The sequence below is a fragment of the Chiloscyllium punctatum genome, chromosome 20 (assembly GCF_047496795.1).
Source record: "Chiloscyllium punctatum isolate Juve2018m chromosome 20, sChiPun1.3, whole genome shotgun sequence".
NCBI lineage: Eukaryota > Metazoa > Chordata > Chondrichthyes > Orectolobiformes > Hemiscylliidae > Chiloscyllium > Chiloscyllium punctatum.
In genome coordinates, this window is record NC_092758.1 from 68,746,719 (window position 1) to 68,766,214 (window position 19,496).

The 19,496-nt window shown below is 40.4% G+C and overlaps 1 protein-coding gene across 1 annotated transcript in view; it reads left to right on the forward strand.

The window, feature by feature from the left end:
* LOC140492182 (pantothenate kinase 3) overlaps positions 1-7,198 on the forward strand; it is a 105,817-nt gene extending 98,619 nt beyond the window's left edge. The window contains exon 7 of the mRNA XM_072591041.1: positions 4,992-7,198. Coding sequence (XP_072447142.1) covers positions 4,992-5,042 — 51 coding nt within the window. The 3' untranslated portion in view covers positions 5,043-7,198. The remainder of the gene's footprint in view (positions 1-4,991) is intronic.
* Positions 7,199-19,496: the final 12,298 nt, after the last annotated feature.

Below are 19,496 nucleotides of genomic sequence, written 5' to 3' on the forward strand. Positions count from 1 at the left end.
GCAGTATTCGAAATATGGCTTAACCAAAGCTGACATCCTGACTCTTGTACTCAATTCCCCAATGAATAAAAGCAAGCTTAACATACACCTTCTTTACCATCCTATCCACTTGCATGGCCACAATCAGAGAGCTATGGACTTGAAATAAATGCTGTTCAGAATCCCGCCACTTCTTTAACACTCGATCTCTCAAAATGCAACACCTCATACTTAGCGAAATAATTTGGAAAAATTTGAGGTATTACATTTTGGTAAAGTAAACAAGGGCAGGATTTACACAATTAATGGTAGACCCTGGATCGTGTTGTAGGACAGAGAGACATCAGGTTCAGATGTATAATTCATTGAAATTTGTATCACATATCGATAAGTTGGTTAAGATGGTATTTAATATGCTTGCTTTCATTATTTAGGGACTCTTGAGTGCCATTTTGGGATGTTCTGTTGAGGTTGTACGGGATGTTGGTTAGGCCTGTCCTGGAGTACTGTGTGCCGTTCTGTTGCCCTGCTATATGAAGGATTAAATTGGATAGGGTTCAGAAAAGATTTCCTAGAATGTTGCTGGGAATGGAGGGTTTAAGTTATAAAAATGTTTTGGACATTTTTCACAGGCTCATAGATGGTTGAGGGGAGACCTTATAGAGATTTATAAAATCAAGAGGGACGTAGATAAGGTGAAGAGCAGGGTTCTTTTCCCTAGATTGGGTGAGTTTTAAACTAGCGGGCATATTTTTAAGTTATGAGGAGAGAGTCTTAAAAAGGGCTTGAAGGACAACTTTTTCACACACACAGTCGTTAAAGTATGGAATGAACTGCCTGGTGGATGCAGGTATAGTTACAACATTTAAAACACATTTGGATAATCCATGAAGAGGAAAAGTTTAGAAGGATATGGGCCAAAAGCATGCATGTGGGATGAGTTTAGTTTGAGAATATGGCCAAAGGAACTAGTTGAACCAAAGGGTCTGTTTCCATGTTGTCTGTAAGTAGTATGAGCTGCAGAGTGCCAAGCACGCCTTTGAGAAACTCAAGACAATCCTGATAAATGAACAGGATGTTAGTCACCCCTGATTTTTCCAGACCTTTCCTATAAATCAATTAATTTCATTTGATTGTTAGTTGAGCAGTAAGTGCTGGACTCGGGGAGAAATTAGCAAGTTTTGAGAAGATTTGTGGCTCAGGTTGAGGTTCTGGATATAGGTTTGTTCGCTGAGCTGGAAGGTTCATTTTCAGACGTTTCATCACTATGCTAGGTAACATCATCAGTGAGCCTCCAAATGAAGTGCTGGTGGCACGGTCCGCTTTCTATTTGTGTTCAGGTTTCCTTGGGTTGGTGATGTCATTTTCTGTGGTGATGTCATTTCCTGTTCTTTTTCTCGGGCGGTAGTAAATGGGATCCAAGTCAATGTGTTAGTTGATAAAATTCTGGTTGGAATGCCATGTTTCCAGGAATTCTCATGCGTATCTATGTTGTAAGGATACTAGTGAGAGTGGGTCATGTCTTTTTGTGGCTAGTTGAGGGTCATGTATCCTGGTGGCTAATTTTCCACCTGTTTGTCCAATGTAGTGTTTCTTACAGTTCTTACAGGTATTTTGTAAGCAACATTAGTTTGTTGTTTGTATAGGGCTTTTCAAGTTCATTAGTTGCTGTTTTAGTGTGTTGGTGGGTTTGTGGGCTACCATGATGCCAAGAGGTCTGAGTCATCTGGCAGTCATTTCAGAGATGTCTTTGAAGTAGGAGAGAGTAGATGGGGTTTCTGGACGTGTTTTGTCTGCTTGCTGGGGTTTGTTGCTGCAAAATTAGTGGACTGTGTTCATTGGGTACCTGTTCTTTTTGAATACACAATAGGTGATTTTCCTCCGCTCTGCGTACTTCCTTTGTGCTGCAGTGTGTGGTGGCTCGTTGAAATAACGTTTTAATGCAGCTTTGTTTGTGGGTATTGGGATGACTGCTTTTGTAGTTCAGTTTTTAGTCCATATGTGTTGTTTTCCTATAGATGCTGGTTTGAAGTTCTCCATTGGCTATATGCTGTACTGTGACAGTTTGCTGTTGTTTTCCTTCTCTTGAATTTTATGCCAGTAAGGGATGGTCTTGAGGGTTTCCTCTAATTTGCTGCATTTAGTGGTGACAAAGGTTTCATCCATGTAGTGGACCCAAAGTTTGGATTGGATGGTTGGCCGAGCTGTTTGTTTGAGTCTCTGCATTACTGCCTCTGCTGAGCACCCTGATATTGGAGATCCCGTGGGGAGAAATACTTGCCTTAACCTTCATTTTGGAGCTAGAGTTATTTTTTAATCCATAAATAGAGTGATTCCTCAGCTGATGTCACCAAGAGCTTCTTCATTTTCTCCATTTTTAAAAGTACTGTACTAGTCAATGTTGTCTAAATTTCCTTTCATTCTGATCTCAGCTGTACTGTCAAGAATGTTCCCGGAAAACTAAGTTAAAGGCTAATAGTGAGCAAAAATGCCCTATGAGACTGCAACTGTTCTGTTTTTGTTATGACACCAAGGTATGTGAGAAGTCCGAGAGGAACCCACTCTTCTTTGGATAAAAGCAAATTACTGCAGATGCTGGAATCTGAAACCAAAAGAGAAAATGCTGGAAAATCTCAGCAGGTCTGGCAGCATCTGTAAGGAGAGAAAAGAGCTGACGTTTTGAGTCTAACTGACCCTTTGTCAAAGCTTCTTTGGGTTCAGTCATTAGCGGCAAGCTTGGAATTTAACAAGTGCGAAAGGTTGTTGAGAAATTCAGTGTTAAAACATTGTGGTCATCAAGATGGCTGTGGAGACAGTGGGTTGAGCCATCTGCCATCACTCCCATCAACTTTCTTTCTCCTCTTATTCATCTGTTTTCTTTGGCTGTTTTCTTTTTTCTTTGTTTCTTCTGTTTTGGATCTTTCGTGTCTGAAGAGTCACGGCTGAGGGAGGACGCCTTCGGCAGCGGCAGCAGCACCAAGAGAAGCCAGCCATGGCTCCATCCCAGCCCAGGGCTTCCCAGTGAGCAAGGAGCAAGTTCTGGACTGACTGGTTTGGCCCAGACTCGCAGGCTTAAGCCCAGGCTCTGGGTCCATGGCTGGGTCTGGGTGCCTGAAGGAGGAGAGATGGTGGTCTTAGCACAGCGTGACAGTCTTGTTCTGATATGCAGATCTCTTCCCCCATATGGAGGTTTTGTTAGTCTTCAGGTGTTTCAACAGCCTGGCAGGCAGTCTTGTCCAGGAATGACAGTCTCGGCCCAGTTTCGCAATCTTCAGCGGAGGCTTCTAGCTCAGTGGTGCAGCAGTCCAATGTGTCCCGAATTGGTGGTCTGAATTCAGCTGCATCTTGAGAATATTCCATCCTTCCTTAAATGGCTTTCATCAAGTCCTGGAGCCGTTAACTGAACTGTGATTAACTTTGTCTTAATCTTTCTTCTTTTTATTATGTGTAACTTCTGCCATTGATTGGGCTGACATAAAACTATCCTGTGCATTTTTCGTGTAAAAGTACACGTGACAAATTTCTGTTCTCTTCTGTCTGGAAGAAACTAGCTTTCAGCAGTGAGGGACAAAGAATGGTGCATCATAATATAAGACACTTCGACTCACCAAGTCTACACAAGCACATGATGTCTTTCTGTACAAAAAGAACTCAAAACAGTCCTTCCTATTCATTTATTCTTTATTCCTATTCATAGAACTGTAAAAAAGTTGGATGGAGCTGAATAAGTTCCACTTGAAAGAGATGTGATTGGTGAGGAAGGACCATTCCATTCATTCCAAATTGGCTGGTGACAGTTAGTCAAGCATTTTGTCACTGATTTGAAAAAGAATGTTTTGATTACTTCCTCAAAAAACATGTAAGAGAGCAAGATATTCAGAAACAAAAAACCGGAATTCGGGAAAGCCTCGTCAAGTCTGGCAGCATCTGTAGAGAGAATATTTTGGGTTCAGTGACCTTTCTCAGAACCAGAAATGTTAACTCTGATTTCTCTACCCAGATACTGCCAGATCTGCTGAGCCTTTCCAGATATTTCTGTCTTTTTTTCCGATTTCCATCATCCATAGTTCTTTCAGTTATTATTTATATTGGAATTCAATTTAACAAGACCAATTACCTAACCTGCACGTCTTTGGACTGTGGGAGGAAACTGGAGCACCTAGAATAAACCTGAGTACAGCTTCATAACAAGAGGGATTGAGTATAGAAGCAAAGAGGTTCTTCTGCAGCTATACAGGGCCCTGGTGAGACCGCACCTGGTATATTGTGTGCAGTTCTGGTCTCCAAATTTGAGGAAAGACATTCTGGCTATTGAGGGAATGCAGCGTAGGTTCACAAGGTCAATTCCTGGAATGGCAGGACTATCTTATGTTGAAAGATTGAAGCGACTGGGCTTGTATACCTTTGAGTTTAGAAGACTGAGAGGGGATCTGATTGAGACGTATAAGATTATTAAAGGATTGGACACTCTGGAGGCAGGAAACATGGTTCCGCTGATGGGTGAGTGCCGAACCAGAGGACACAGCTTAATGCTCTGCCCCAGAAGGCAGTGGAGGCCCAGTCTCTGCATTCGTTTAAGAAAGAGTTGGATAGAGCTCTCAAGGATAATGGAATCAAGGGTTATGGAGATAAGGCAGGAACAGGATACTGATTGAGGATGATCAGCCATGATCATAATGAATGGTGGTGCAGGCTCGAAGGGCAGAATGGCCAACTCCCGCACCTATTGTCTATTGTCTACAGAAGATGTGTGATCTGAAAATGAATATGGAATGGAATAATCAGGTTTTATATGAATCATTAAACATGGGTAGTCCTTTCAGTGTAATGTGAAATTCTAGTATTAAGAGAAACCTGTTAGCTTGCAGTACTCGTGTTTAGAAAAGAAACACGCTAATCACAAGATTATACTGTCACATTTAATGCAAAAATGCTGTGCTAAGTAATAGATAACATGTTATACACAAATTCTACTGTTTTCATTTTCTTTATTCTTCTATTTTAAAATGCAGGGTTACTTTGGAGCAGTAGGCGCCCTACTGAGACTTCTCAATTCCACTTAAATGTCGAGGCATTCAACATCCTGGTGAAAACTGAAGATATGCACACATCGACACGATGGTTTAGACTGGAAAGATTCACCCAGGGTAACAAAACCTTGTGAAAATGTCAAGCAAAGTTGAGCCACACTACAGGCTGATTGTGTTACTAAAGTATTCTTTCTACTTGAAAAGGTTTTAAAAAGTACAGTTTTTTAAAATCTGGTCCAATGTATTGGGCATTAAGCCACTGCATAACATCTCAGCACAACACTGCTACAAAGTGCCACATCCACAAGGGTTGTTTGGTTTTGTTAATCTAATCTTTATTTTCCCTTTATCCCATCCAAGTGGTCTCCAAAGTACCTTGAGTTTGCCCACATGAAAATTTTGCTTGGACATCTGGAACCTCTTACTAATCATTTACAGAAGGATAAGCATAGTGTTTCACGGGTGCAATAAATAAATTGTGTGCAATAGAATCTGTTAGTGACGTATCTGCCCTGTGGAGAATAGTTTTGACTGAGACAAGGATCCTTATTTAGTAATACAGATTTTTTTTAATCACTTTATTTAGAGAACCTCTGCAGATAAAATGCATACAATTGAGCAAAAGGGACCACGTTCAGGCAAAACAAAATATATGCAGCAAAATGTCCAGGCAGGCCAAAGTATGCATTTATGTACACACACCAAAAGTGGCTTTTATTTATTTTTTAATTTTATTCAGGAAACATTTGTATTTTATATGGGAGAGGTGGAATTCTACCTACCTGTGAAATTACTGGAAATATTTCATTCTCTAAAATGCCTTAAGCCCACACCAAGAACATATATACTATAGTACATCCTTACAAAGAAATGGGGCAAACTAAACTTGCACATCACTTGTGTTTATCTACATTTAGGAATTATACTTTTTAAAGGTAATGGGGCATATTTGATTGTTGGGTAAATTATATCTGATCATGTTGCCTCATAAACCACCAGGACAGAGTTGAAATGAGTTTTGTGCTCATGGTCAATGGAATTGGATCATCTCTTGACATTCCTTAAGGATGTCTATTTTAATATATATGTGAAATTTACAACAGTGTGTTAATTTAATTTTGGATTATTTTTGAAAGGTGCAATGGTCTGTGACTGGTGCCTTCTATATTACTGTACGGTGATTTCAAACTGAGTGGCTAATGATTTCAATGTACAGTAATGTTGGTAATGTTGGTAATAACCTGCTGATTCATAGAAAATGATGCAGGCAGTATTAAATATCACTGGATTGTGTTTTTTTCTGCTAATTGGCTACTATTGTCAGTCCAACAGTTGTGCAGAGATTATGTGCTAAATTGTCAGTATAGCTTTCACCATGTCATGTGAAACATGCTTCTATTCTAATCTAAGTTAAAATAACATAGACAACTAATTAAATAAAGTGACCATAAATTTTATTTTGTGTGTATGTGTCACACAGCCTTTGTTTTCAGTGTCTTTGATTGAAACTCTCTTTACAGTCACTATGTTGTCTGTGCAGTCCCGAACCAGAGGACACAGCTTAAAAATAAGGGGTAGGCCAGTTAGGACAGAGATGAGGAGAAACTTCTTCACCCAGAGAGTGTGTGGAATGCTCTGCCCCAGAAGGCAGTAGAGGCCCAGTCTATGCATTCGTTTAAGAAAGAGTTGGATAGAGCTCTCAAGGATAGTGGAATCAATGGTTATGGAGATAAGGCAGGAACAGGATACTGAATGAAGATGATCAGCCATGATCATAATGAATGGTGGTGCAGGCTCGAAGGGCAGAATGGCCTACTCCCGCACCTATTGTCTATTGTCTACAGAAGATGTGTGATCTGAAAATGAATATGGAATGGAATAATCAGGTTTTATATGAATCATTAAATATGGGTAGTCCTTTCAGTGTAAAGTTTTAAAGAAATTCTACCATGTGAAATTCTAGTATAAAGAGAAACCTGTTAGCTTGCAGTATTCGTGTTTAGAAAAGAAACACGCTGATCACAAGTAATGTTTTGTTCACAAGATTATACTGTCACATTTAATGCAAAAATGCTAAGTAATAGATAACATATTATACACAAATTCTACTGTTTTCATTTTCTTTATTCTTCTATTTTAAAATACAGGGTTACTTTGGAGCAGTAATTGATTATTCCATTCCATATTCATTTTCAGATCACACATCTTCTGTAGACAATAGACAATAGGTGCCGGAGTAGGCCATTCTGCCCTTCGAGCCTGCACCACCATTCATTATGAATGGATCCTCTTTCTATGATAACAAGATCCCATGAGTGGATTATGGGATTTGGCCAAAACATTGCTGGGCTCCAAATTTGTGTGTTGCATATACAGTACTGTAGAACCCATAATATAGAATCAAAATGAATAAAGTGTAAATATGAAAAGAAACATAAGCAGACAATGAACAGTGGCCTGAATAAATATGACACAATGCATTGTCCACCATACTTGTGTTGTTAATGAGGGTACAGGTAGAACCAGCATTAATTGCATATTCATGTTTCCTTAATGTAATTGATTGGTTCGCTTAAGAGTCAGCCACATTGGTGGTGCAATGATGTAATCTCTTGAACAGATTGGATAAGAATAACATCTTCTCTTTTCTAAAGGAACCAGTTGGATTTTTAGAACAATCTAACCTTATGTAGTCACTGTTACCTTTATTTTTGAAACGTTTTCTTAAAACACACACAATCTCTTTTGAAACAAAAGCAGAAATTGATGAAACATTCAGTAGCATCTGTGAAGAGAAATCAGAGTTAACATTTGGCGTCCTAGATTTGCTGAGCTTTTCCAGCAATTTCTGTTTTTGTTTCTGATTTCCAGCATCTGCTGTTTTCTCAGAAAATCTCTTTTGAACTGAGTTTTATGACCAATGACCAGTCGCATTCTCAAGATTATTCATGTGGCTCTTGGTATTACCAGTCCAGTCACTTGAAGTGGCAGAACTACAAATAATAGAAACTCCACTATGTATTTTGCTCATTGAATGTGTTGGGCGCATTACAAACTCACATCTTTAGTTATACCTTACAGGGACAGGGAGCATGACATTTGTTTAGAGGCTTGTTTGGCTTTTTTTTGTAGTTGTAGCTGTAGCTTATTGTAATTCAATTGTATTGTAAGATGACAGACTTAGACTTAAAGTATTCAGAATGAAAACAAATTTCTCTACAATCAAGAAAATCTACAATAGGCAACTTTAATTTAAACTCTAAGTTGTTAGTTGTTTCGCCAAGCCAGTAGTTTTTGTTTTTGCAAACCTTCCATCCTTCTCCTTGGTGACATCCTCAGTGCGGTATAGCTTCCGGATGAAACACTGTTGTTGTGATTGGCCCAGAATTTAAATGGTTCTGTCTGTCATGACGAGTGGTTCTGTTTCTATTTTGTACTGTAGTGGTCTGTAGATGAGGTCTATTTCAACATGTTTGTTTATGGTACCAATGGATGAATACCAGGCCTTCAGGAATTCCCAAGCTTTATTTTGTTTTGCCTGTCCCAGTATCATAACGTTGCCCCAGTTGAATTGGTGTCCTTCATTGGCAGTGTGTATTGACATGAGAGAGGTGTGGTCATGTCGTTTTGTTGCAAGCTGATGTTTATGTATTCTGATCGGGAGCTTCCTACCCATTTGCCCTATGTAATGTTTCTCACAGCTGCTACATAGTATTTTGAATTCCACATTTGTCTTGAATGTATTGGATTTGGGTTTTTTATCTTGGATAGGAGCTGGGCGAGTGTGGCTGTAGGTTTGTGTGCTGTCATTATTCCCAGAAGATGTAGGAGCCTTATAGTCAGTTCTGAGACATTTCTAACATAGGGTAGAATGGTCAGTGTATGGGGCGCACGGTGTTGTCTTGGTGTTGCTTGCATGCTAGGTATCGATGAATGAAACTGTTAGGGTTCCCATTATTAGCAAAGACTTTACATAAATATTCCTCTTTTTGTGGAGCTGTGGGGTGTTGCTGTGTATTATGGCTCATTTAAACAGAATCTTAGCACAGCTCTGTTTGTGGACATTGGAGTGGTTACTGTTGTAATTTAGAATCTGGTATGTATGTGTAGCCTTTCTGTATATTCTGGTGAGGAATTCACCGATGTTTGTTCTTCCTACCAGTATGTTGGTGGTCGTTCTCTTCTTCTGTGGTGAACTTGATCCAGTGAATATGCTAACGAAGGTATTCTCCATGTACTTGATCAATAGTTTGGGCTGGATCTGAGGGAGGGCTGTGCTTTCTCATCTTTGCAATACTGCTTCAGCAATGAGGTCAGAGATGGGTGAGCCCATGGGTATCCCATTAATTTGTTCGTATACCTGGTCATTAAAGACAACGTCTGTGGTCAGGCATAGGTCCAGTGATTTCAGCGTATAATTTTTGCTGATCGTTTCATTGGTGGTATGTGTTGTGGGTTTGTCTAGAAGTGCAGCCAGTATTTCCTTTGCCAGTGTACTGTTAATAGAGGTTAACAGCACTGCAACACCAAATAAGACTAGCATTTCAACCTCATCGATTTTTATAACTCTGTTAATGAGGAATTCTTGTGCTGAGTAGATGGAGTGTGCTGAACCTGCGCTGAGGTCTAGCTCCTTGGCTAACCTGTGTGAGCCTGGCAGGGACACTGAAGAAGGAGATGTCTGGTTTGTTCACTTTGGGAGTCCATAGAAGCGGAAGTGTTTGAACCTTCATTTTTTGGACATCCATTCTTGTTATCAGTCCTGTTTTTTGTATTTTCTTTAGCGTGTAGGTAATCTTATTCTCTAATTGTGGTGTGGACATTTGCAACAAAATCAACTGGCTCAGTGAACCGACCAACACTCCAACCACAATCCAAGCTACAGATCTTCACAAAAACCTTAAGGAATATTAAATAAATACCAATGTTGTACTGGTTTATTTGACTTTAATGTGTGACAACAACTGAAATATAAACACCATAAACTTACATAACGCAGAAAGAGTCCATTTATTCCATTATACCTCTGCTGCCTCTTCAAAAGATATATCATAATATATCATCTAGTTTCCTTTTGTAAGTTATTATTAAATCTACTTCCAGCACTGTTGAGTCACAAGCACAGGGTAAACATTTGATTTTGAAAGTGTAGTGTATTCCCCTCCACCAATCTACTTTTACGGTGTTAAGGAACATAAAGAGAGCCTTGAGTTGTTCCAGTCCTTGTCATGACAGGCCATATATACAAAGTGAATGTACAGAGTATTCATTAAAAAATCCAAACTCCATTATGGTATTACAATAGTAAAATACTACAGATGCTAAGAATCAGAAGTATGAAGAGAAAATGCTCGAAAAATATTTAGTCAGAAAACATCTGTGAAGTGAGGAAGCGTTAATATTTCAAGCTATTATGAAGTTTTCATTCACTGCCCACAGTAACCAACTTACTACTGACTGGCACCATTGCTTTTAATCTGTACAAAATATTTTGAGATGGATGCCAGCCATCTTAAGAATATAAAGTGCAGGAGTCCTTATCCAATTTGGTCTTGTGGTGCACGAGTAGTGTCCCTAACTCTAAGCTTGTAGGGTTGGGTTTCAAATCCCATCTTCCCCTGATGTTTGTCGTCACTTCTGATTGCTAGGTTGATTAAAGTATCCTGGATTAGTGGTGCTGGAAGAGCACAGCAGTTCAGGCAGCATCCAAGGAGCAGCGAAATCGACGTTTCAGGCAAAAGCCCTTCATCAGGACATCGATTTTGCTGCTCCTTGGATGCTGCCTGAACTGCTGTGCTCTTCCAGCATCACTAATCCAGAATCTGATTTCCAGCATCTGCAGTCATTGTTTTTACCTACCCGATTAAAATATCCATAAAGTGTAAGATGCGTGTCAAGGGAAGACAGTTCCATTAAAGCTAAATCCCTCCATAGAGTTTGTACAATCAACCTTCATCCCCACAGCATATGTTACAGTAAGGAACAGTCTTTCCGGCACCCCATTTGATAGCAGCAGTTAGTATTTCTAAAATGCAGTATAATAAACATCTCAGGCACTTTGCAGTAGCATAATCAGACTAAAGATTACTCTAAACCAAATGCTTGATCAAACATTTCAGGTGGTATCGTTGTAGGAAACCAATGGTATAGCCTGAGCTTCAGGGAGAGTTTACCAGAGTTTAAGGCCTGGAGAGCTAAAAGGCCACCCCCCAGTAGTGGGTTGTAGAAAATTGGGAACACATCAAGCCATTCTCAGAGTTTCAGCACTGGAAAATGTGATAAATAAATAGAGGAGAAAGATGAGAAAAGAGGAGAAATTTGAACATAAGAATTGAATTTTAAATTCAAAAAACAGGGACTCCACGTAGCTCAAAAAATGCAAAACTTGTATGAAAATTAAATTTGGTGCAAGTTCCAATATAATCAACAATGTTGTGTACAGTTTAAATTGATAAAGAATGAAAATTGAGACACCAGCATAAAGAGCATTGAAATACTTGAGTCTATACTAAAGAATACCAGGGACTTCAGCAGAAGACAACTGAGGTAGAGAAGTAAGTGGGTGATATTTAAAAACCTGAGAGAGTGGCAAGAAGAGCGATGGAATTGGTGATGAGGAAGCTAAATTTATGGCAGAGGTGAACACAATCACCAAGGTGTTCCAAATGGAGTCAAACAGCATGGAAACAGACCCTTCAATCCAATTTATCTATGCAGACCAGGAATCCTATCTGACCTAGTTCCATTTGCCAGCATTTGACCCAAATCCCTCTAAACCCTTCCAATTCTTCGAGGTGCTTTTTTGAATGTTGCATTTGTACCCATTCTCCACCACTTCCACTGGCAGATTGTTCCATACGTGCACTACTCTCTGCATGAAAAAGTTACCACTCAGGTCCTTTTTAAATCTTTCCTTTCTCACCTTAAGTCTGTGCCTTCGAGTTTTGGACTCCCCCATCCGAGGCAAAAGACATTGGACAAACATCCTATATACACCACTCATGATTTTGTAAACCTCCAATGAAAAGTTAAAGTTCATAGAAAAAAGATTAGTAGAAGCATTAAAACTTATAATTATTCGGCAATAATAGATGGAATTCAAAGCCAAATAAATAAATACCAACATGGTGGCACAGTGGTGAGCACTGCTGCCTCACGGCACCAGAGACATGGGTTCAATTCCCGCCTCAGGCAACTGTCTGTGTGGAGTTTGCACATTCTCCCCATGTCTGAGTGCTCCGGTTTCCTCCCACAGTCCAAAACTGTGCAGGTTAGGTGAATTGCTAACTTGGCCATGCTAACTTGCCCGTAGTGTTAGGTGAAGGGGTAAATGTAGGAGAATGGGTCTGGGTGGGTTGCGCTTCAGAGGGTCGGTGTGGACTTGTTGGGCCAAAGGGCCTGTTTCCACACTGTATCTAATCTAATCTAAAAAAAACTAAAACAACGTAAATTACAGCACAGGAATTTGGCCCTTAGAGCCTGCATCGATCCAGATCCTCTATCTAAACCTGTTACCTAATTTCTAAGGGTCTGTATCCCTTTGCTCCCTGGCCACTCATGTATCTGTTTAGATACATCTTAAATGACGCTATTATACCTGCCTCTACCACTTTCCCTGGCAACCCGTTCCAGGCACCCACTTCCCTCTGTGTAAAGAACTTTCCACGCATATCTCCCCTCAACTTTTCCCCTCTCATTTTGAACTTGTGACCCCTAGTAATTGAGTCCCCACTCTGGGAAAAAGCTTCTTGCTATCCACTCTGTCTATACCTGTCATGATTCTGTAGTCTTTAATCAGGTCCCCCCTCAACCTCTGTCTTTCTAATCCTAATGTACTCAATCCTGTCTTCACGGGTAGCTAGTTAAAAGTCGCACAACACCAGGTTGTAGTCCAACAGATTTGTTTGGAAGCACTAGCTTTCGGAGCACTGCTCCTTCGTCAGGTATGGGTACAAATGCAACATTTGTCAGCTAGTGCTTCCAAATAAACCTGTTGGACTATAACCTGGTGTTGTGTGATGTTTAATTTTATTCACATCAGTCCAACACTGGCATCTCCAAATCATTCATAGGTAGCACCCTCCATACCAGGCAACATTCTAGTGAACCTCCTCTACACCCTTTCCAAAGCATTCATGTCCTTTTGGTAATGTGGTGACCAGAACTGTACGCAGTATTCCAAATATGGCTGAACCAAAGTCTTATACAACTGTAACATGACCTGCCAACTCTTGTACTCAATACCCCGTATAATGAAGGAAAGCATGCTGTATGCCTTCTTGACCACTCTATTGACCTGCGTTGCCACATTCTGGGAATGTTGGACCTGAACACCCAGATCTCTCTGTACATCAATTTTCCCCAACACTTTTCCATTTACTGCATTGTTTGCCCTTGAATTGGATCTTCCAAAATGCATCACCTCACATATGCCCAGATTGAACTCCATCTGCCATTTCTTTGACCAACTCAACAATCAATTCTGCTGTATTCTCTGACAGTCCTCTTCATATCTGCTACTCCACCAATCTTAGTGTCATCTGCAAACTTGATAATCAGACCACCTATACCTTCCTCCAAATCATTTTCGTATATCACAAACAACAGTGGTCCCAGCATAGATCCCTGTAGAATATCACTGGTCATGTCTCCATTTTGAGAAACTCCCTTCCACTACTACTCTGTCTCCTGTTGCCCAACCAGTTCTCTATCCATCTAGCTAGAACACCGTGGACCCCATGCAAATTCACCTTCTCCATTAGCCTCCCATGGAGAACCTTATCAACTGCCTTACTGAAGTCTGTGTGTATGACATCTCCAGCCCTTCTCTCATCAATCAACTTTGTCACTTCCATGCTGGCACGATCTTCCCTGCACAAAACCATGTTGCCTATCACTAATAACTCAATTTTCTTCCAAATGGGAATAGATCCAATCTCTCAGTATCTGCTCCAGCAGCTTCCCTCCCTCTGACGTCAGGCTCACCAGTCTATAGTTACCTCGATTATCCCTGCTACCCTTAAACAAGGGGACAACATTAGTAATTTTCCAGTCCTCTAGGACTTCACCCGTGCTCAAGGATGGTGCAAAGGTATCTGTTAAGGCCCCAACTATTTCCTCTCTCTTATCCCTCAACCTGGGATAGATCCCATCAGGACCTGAGGATTTGTCCACCTTAATGCCTTTTAGAATACCCAACACCTCCTCCCTCCTTCTGTGAACTTGACCTAGAGTAATCCTATATCTGTCCCTCACCTCAACATCTGTCATGTTATAAATTTAAATTTCAGAACTGCTTTTGTTTTTCTAAGAAAATGCACATGAATCATGCAACATACAACATTTTAAAAACTTCTCATTTCAAAACCATATATTTTCAACTTCTCTGAAGCTATTTGTGGCCACTTTAAAATGCTTGTCATAAATTACAGATACTGTAGATCATGATGCCTAACTCAATCATTGAAGCAGCAAAGCATTGCTCAAAAGATGAGTTAATTTAGACTCAGTACAAAATGTGAGCCCTCAGTAGCTGTCATTTTGTAACGTGAAAACACATTTGTCCACTGGACATGTCTTAATCTCCCATGTATCTTCTTGGCAACATAGTCTATGTCACCCTTTTTGTCCCATGCAGCAAGCTCAGTATAACCCTGAACATTTCTGAGATAAAGAGACAAGGCTGTCTTCAAATGGGAGTTTAGCTATAAACGTGTATTAATTGGCTGAAAAATGAAGTCAATTTCATACATCTAAGCACATACAATGGCATCCCAAAACAAAGCTATAGAATGTAACCACAGTAATGTTACATTCGTGTGAATGCAATGTCTGAACAAAATGCAGTAATATGTAGGCAGCCTGGATTTTTCTAATAAGGAGTAGAACTTAATATTAAGCACCTTATCAGATTAATATGTAAACGGGTAAGAACAATGTTTTGAAAGATTTTCTACCAAAATAAACAATGAAGTTAGTGTTTGAAATTATATAACATGATTTATAAAAAATGAAAATAAAACCTACATTTTATTTTGGAGAAAGTAAGACTGGTTGACATGATACAGTGCCTACATAAATGCACTTGAAGTGCATTTCCCAGTTTAAAGTGCATTTCAGTATGTTGGATTTTACTGTGTAAATGCAATATCTGTTTTAGAGTCATAGATATGTACAGTACGGAAACAGACCTTTCAGTCCAACTCATCCATACTGACCAGTTATCCTAACCTAATCTAATCCCATGTCCCTCAAAACCCTTCCTATTCATATATCCATCCAAATGCCTTTTAAATGCTGTAATTGTACAAGTCTCCACCACTTCCTCTGGCAGCTCATTCCATACACGCACCACCCTCTGCATAAACAAGTTGCCCCTTAGGTACCCTTCTCACCCTAAACCTATGCCCTCACGTTCTGGACTCCCCCCACCCCAGGGAAAAGACCTTGTATATTTATCCTATCCATACTCTCATGGTTTTATAAAACTCGATAAAGTCACTCCTCAGCCTCCGGCGCCTCAGAAAAACAGCCCTAGCCTATATAGTTCAAATCTTCCAACCCTGGCAACTTCCTTGTAAATCATTTCTGAACTCTTTCAAGTTTCACAACATCCAATAGGAAGGAGACCAGAATTGCGTGCAGTATTCAAAAAGTGGCCAAATCAATGTCCTGTGCAGCCGCAATATGACCTCCCAACTCCTATCCTCAATATTCTGAGCAATAAAGGAAAGTATACCAAACACTCTCTTCACTATCCTATCTACCTGCAACTCTACTTTCAAGGAACTACGAACCTGCACTCCAAGATCTCTGTTCATCAACACTCCCTAGGACCTAAGAGCTGCTCTGATTTGCTTTTCCAAAATACAGTGTCTCGCATTTATCAAAATTAAACTCAATCTGTCACTCCTTAGCCCAATGGCCCATCTGATCAAGATCCTGTTGTACTCTGAGGTTATCTTCTTCACTGTCCACTACACCACCAATTTTGGAGTCATCTACAAACTTACTAACTATACTTCCTATGTTCACATCCAAATAATTTGTATAAATTACAAAAAGTAGTGGACCCAGCACCGATCTTTGTGGCACGTGACTGGTCAAAGGCCTCCAGTCTGAAAAGCAACCATCCACCACCTTTGAGTCAGTTTTGTATCTAAGTGGCTAGTTCTTGTATTCCATGAGATCCAACTTTGCTAACCAGTCTCCCATGGGGTACCTTGTTAAACACCTTACTGAAGTCCATATAGATCATGTCCACCATACTGCCCTCTTTGTTACTTCAAAAAACTCAGTCAACTTTGTGGGACATGATTTCCCACAAACAATGTCACTATCCAAAATCAGGCCTTGCCTTTCCAAATACTTGTACATCCTCTCCCTCAGGATCCCTCCAAAAACTTGCCCATCACCGATATCAGGCTCACCAGTATATAGTTCTCTGGCTTTTCCTTACCACCTTTCTTAAATAGTGGCACATTAGCCAACCTGAGTCTTTGAGCAGTCACTTCCCTAACTTCCCACAGAGCTCCAGGGTACACCTGATCAGGTCCTGGGGATTTATCCACTTTTATCCCTTTCAAGATATCCGATACCACCACCTCTGTAATATGGACATTTTTCAAGATGTCACCATCTATTTCCACACTTTCTATATCTTCCATGTCTTTCTCCACTGTAAATACTGATGCAAAATACTCATTTAGTATCTCCAGTATCTCCTGCAACTCTATGCAGGCTGCCGTGCTGATCTTTGAGGGGCCCTATTCTCTCCCTAATTACCCTTTTGTCCTTAATGTATTTGTAAAAACCCTTTGAATTCTCCTTAACCCTATCTGCCAAAGCTGTCTCATGTCCTCTTTTTGTCATCCTGATTTCCCCTTAAGTACTGCCCTTATGTTCTTCTAAGGATTCACTCGATCCCTCCTGTCGATTCCCAAAATATGCTTCCTTTTTCTTAGTCAAATTTCTCTAGTCATCCAGAATTGACTACACTTACCAGCCTTTCGTTTCATCCTAACAGGGATATAATGTCTCTAGACTCTCACCTCATTTTTGAAGGCTTCCTATATTCCAGCCGTCTTGCGAACATCTGTTCATGCGTAATATCGTCAAAATTAGCCTTCCTCCAAATTTAGAATTTCAACTTTTAGATCTGGCCTATCCTTTTCCATCACTATTTTAGAATTATTAGAATTATAGTCACTGGCCCCAAAGTGCTTCCCCCAGTGACCTCAGTCACCTGCTCTACCTTATTTCCCAAGTTTTGCACTTTCTCTGGTAGGAACATCCACATACTGAATCAGAAAATGTTGTTGTACACACTTAACAATTTCCTCTCCATCTAAACCCTTACCACTATGGTACTCCCAGTCTATTTGTGGAAAGTTAAAATCCCCTATTGTAACCATCCTATTATTCTTCCAGAGAACTTAAATCTCCTGACAATTTTCTTTTCTCAATTTCCCGCTGACTATTAGGGGGTCTATAATACATCCTAATAAAGTGATCATCTCTTTCTTATTTCTCAATTCCACCCACATAACTTTCCTGGCTGTATTCCCAGGAATATCCTCCCTAAGTATAGCAATAATGCTATCCCTTATCCAAAACGCTACTCCCTCTCCTCTATTGCCTCCCTTTCTATTCTTCCTACAACACTTGTGTCCTGGAACATGCAGCTGTGAGTCCTGTCCATCTCTGGATCATGTTTCTGTAATTGCTATGATATCCCAGTCTCCTGTTCCTTACCATATGTTGAGTTTATCTGTCTTCCCTGTTGGGCCTCTTGAATTGAAATAAATGCAGTTAAATTTATCAGTCCCACCTTGTTCTCTGCTTTGATCCTTCCTGCCCTGACTGTTTGACTCATTCCCTTTCTAAACTGTACCAGCCTCAGACTGATCTCCTTCCTCACTATTTCCCAATATCTCCTCCTCTGTAATATGGACATCTTTCAAGAAGTCACCATCTATTTCCACACACTCTATATCTTCTATGTCTTTCTCCACAGTAAACACTTGATGAAAAATACTCATTTAGTATCGCCCCCATTTCCTGTGGCTCCCATCACCACCACCACCAACCCCCCCCCCCCCCCCCCCCCCCACTTAGAGTCAAAGAGATGTACAGCACAGAAACAGACCCTTCGATCCAACTTGTCCATGCCGACCAGATATCCTAACCCAATCTAGTCCCACCTGCCAGCACCTGGCCCATATCCCTCCAAACCCCTCCTCTTCATGTACCCATCCAGGTGCCTTTTAAATGTTGCAATTGTACTAACCTCCACCACTTCCTCTGGCAGCTCATTCCATACACGTGCCACCCTCTGAGTGAATTTACCAATTTAAATTCTCCCGAGCAGCTCGAGCAAATCTCCTTGCCAGTATATTATTCCCCTCCAATTCAGGTGCAATGCATCCTTCTTGTACAGGCCACTTCTACCCCAGATTAGATTCCAATGATCCAAAAATGTGAACCCTTCTCCCAGCTCATCAGTCACTCATTCATCTGCTCTATCCTATTCCGACCCTCACTGATTCATAGCACTGGGAGTAATCCAGATATTACTACCCTTGAGACTTCCTTTTTAAATTCCTGCCTAACTTTCTATAATTTCCTTTCAGGATCTCAACCTTTACCCTATCTATGTCATAGGTTCCAATGTGGACAAAGACCTCCTGCTGGTCCCTCTCCCCTTTGAGAACATTCTATACCCTCTCTAAGATGTCCTTGATTGTGGCATCAGCGAGGCAACACACCTTCCTGATTTTTCTCTGCTAGCCACCGAAACACCTGTCTGTGCCCCTAACACAATTGATCACTTGGAAACCAACATAATCCTCATTATACCAGACCCTGTCTTGATACCCAAAACTTGGCTGTTCATGCTACATTCCCCTGAAAGTCCCATCATCCCATATATTTTCCAAAACAGCATACTTGTTTGAAATGGGGTTCACTACAGAAGACTACCTGCCTACCCCTCCTACCTTTCCTGGAGTTAACCCATCTATGTGACTGTATCTGCGACTTTTGACCCTTTCTTTTACTGCCATCCATCACACCCCCTAGCCCTTGTAAATTCCTCATTGTCTCTAACTGTTACTCCAACCAATCCATGCAATCTGATAGGATTCGCAACCACAGACATTTCTGCAGGCATACTCACATGGAAACTCTCTCTAAAGTCCTACATCCAACAAGAGCATATCAATCTGCTGAATCTTTGCTCCTTCCCAATCTACTGACCCAGAACATAACACTATCTTTAGTTCTAAAAAAGTGTTGCAGGCTAACTTAGTACTTCTGGTTTATATTTTTAAAAATTTAATTAAGAGATAGATTTCAATAAAACTCACTATTATTACTCACTACTGTAGATTTACAGCAAGGTTACACATTAAAAATAATGCACTTACCTGTTCCTATGCTGTAAGCTCTCCCATGTAGATTCCTTTAAGATCTGCTGTGAATTTCGCT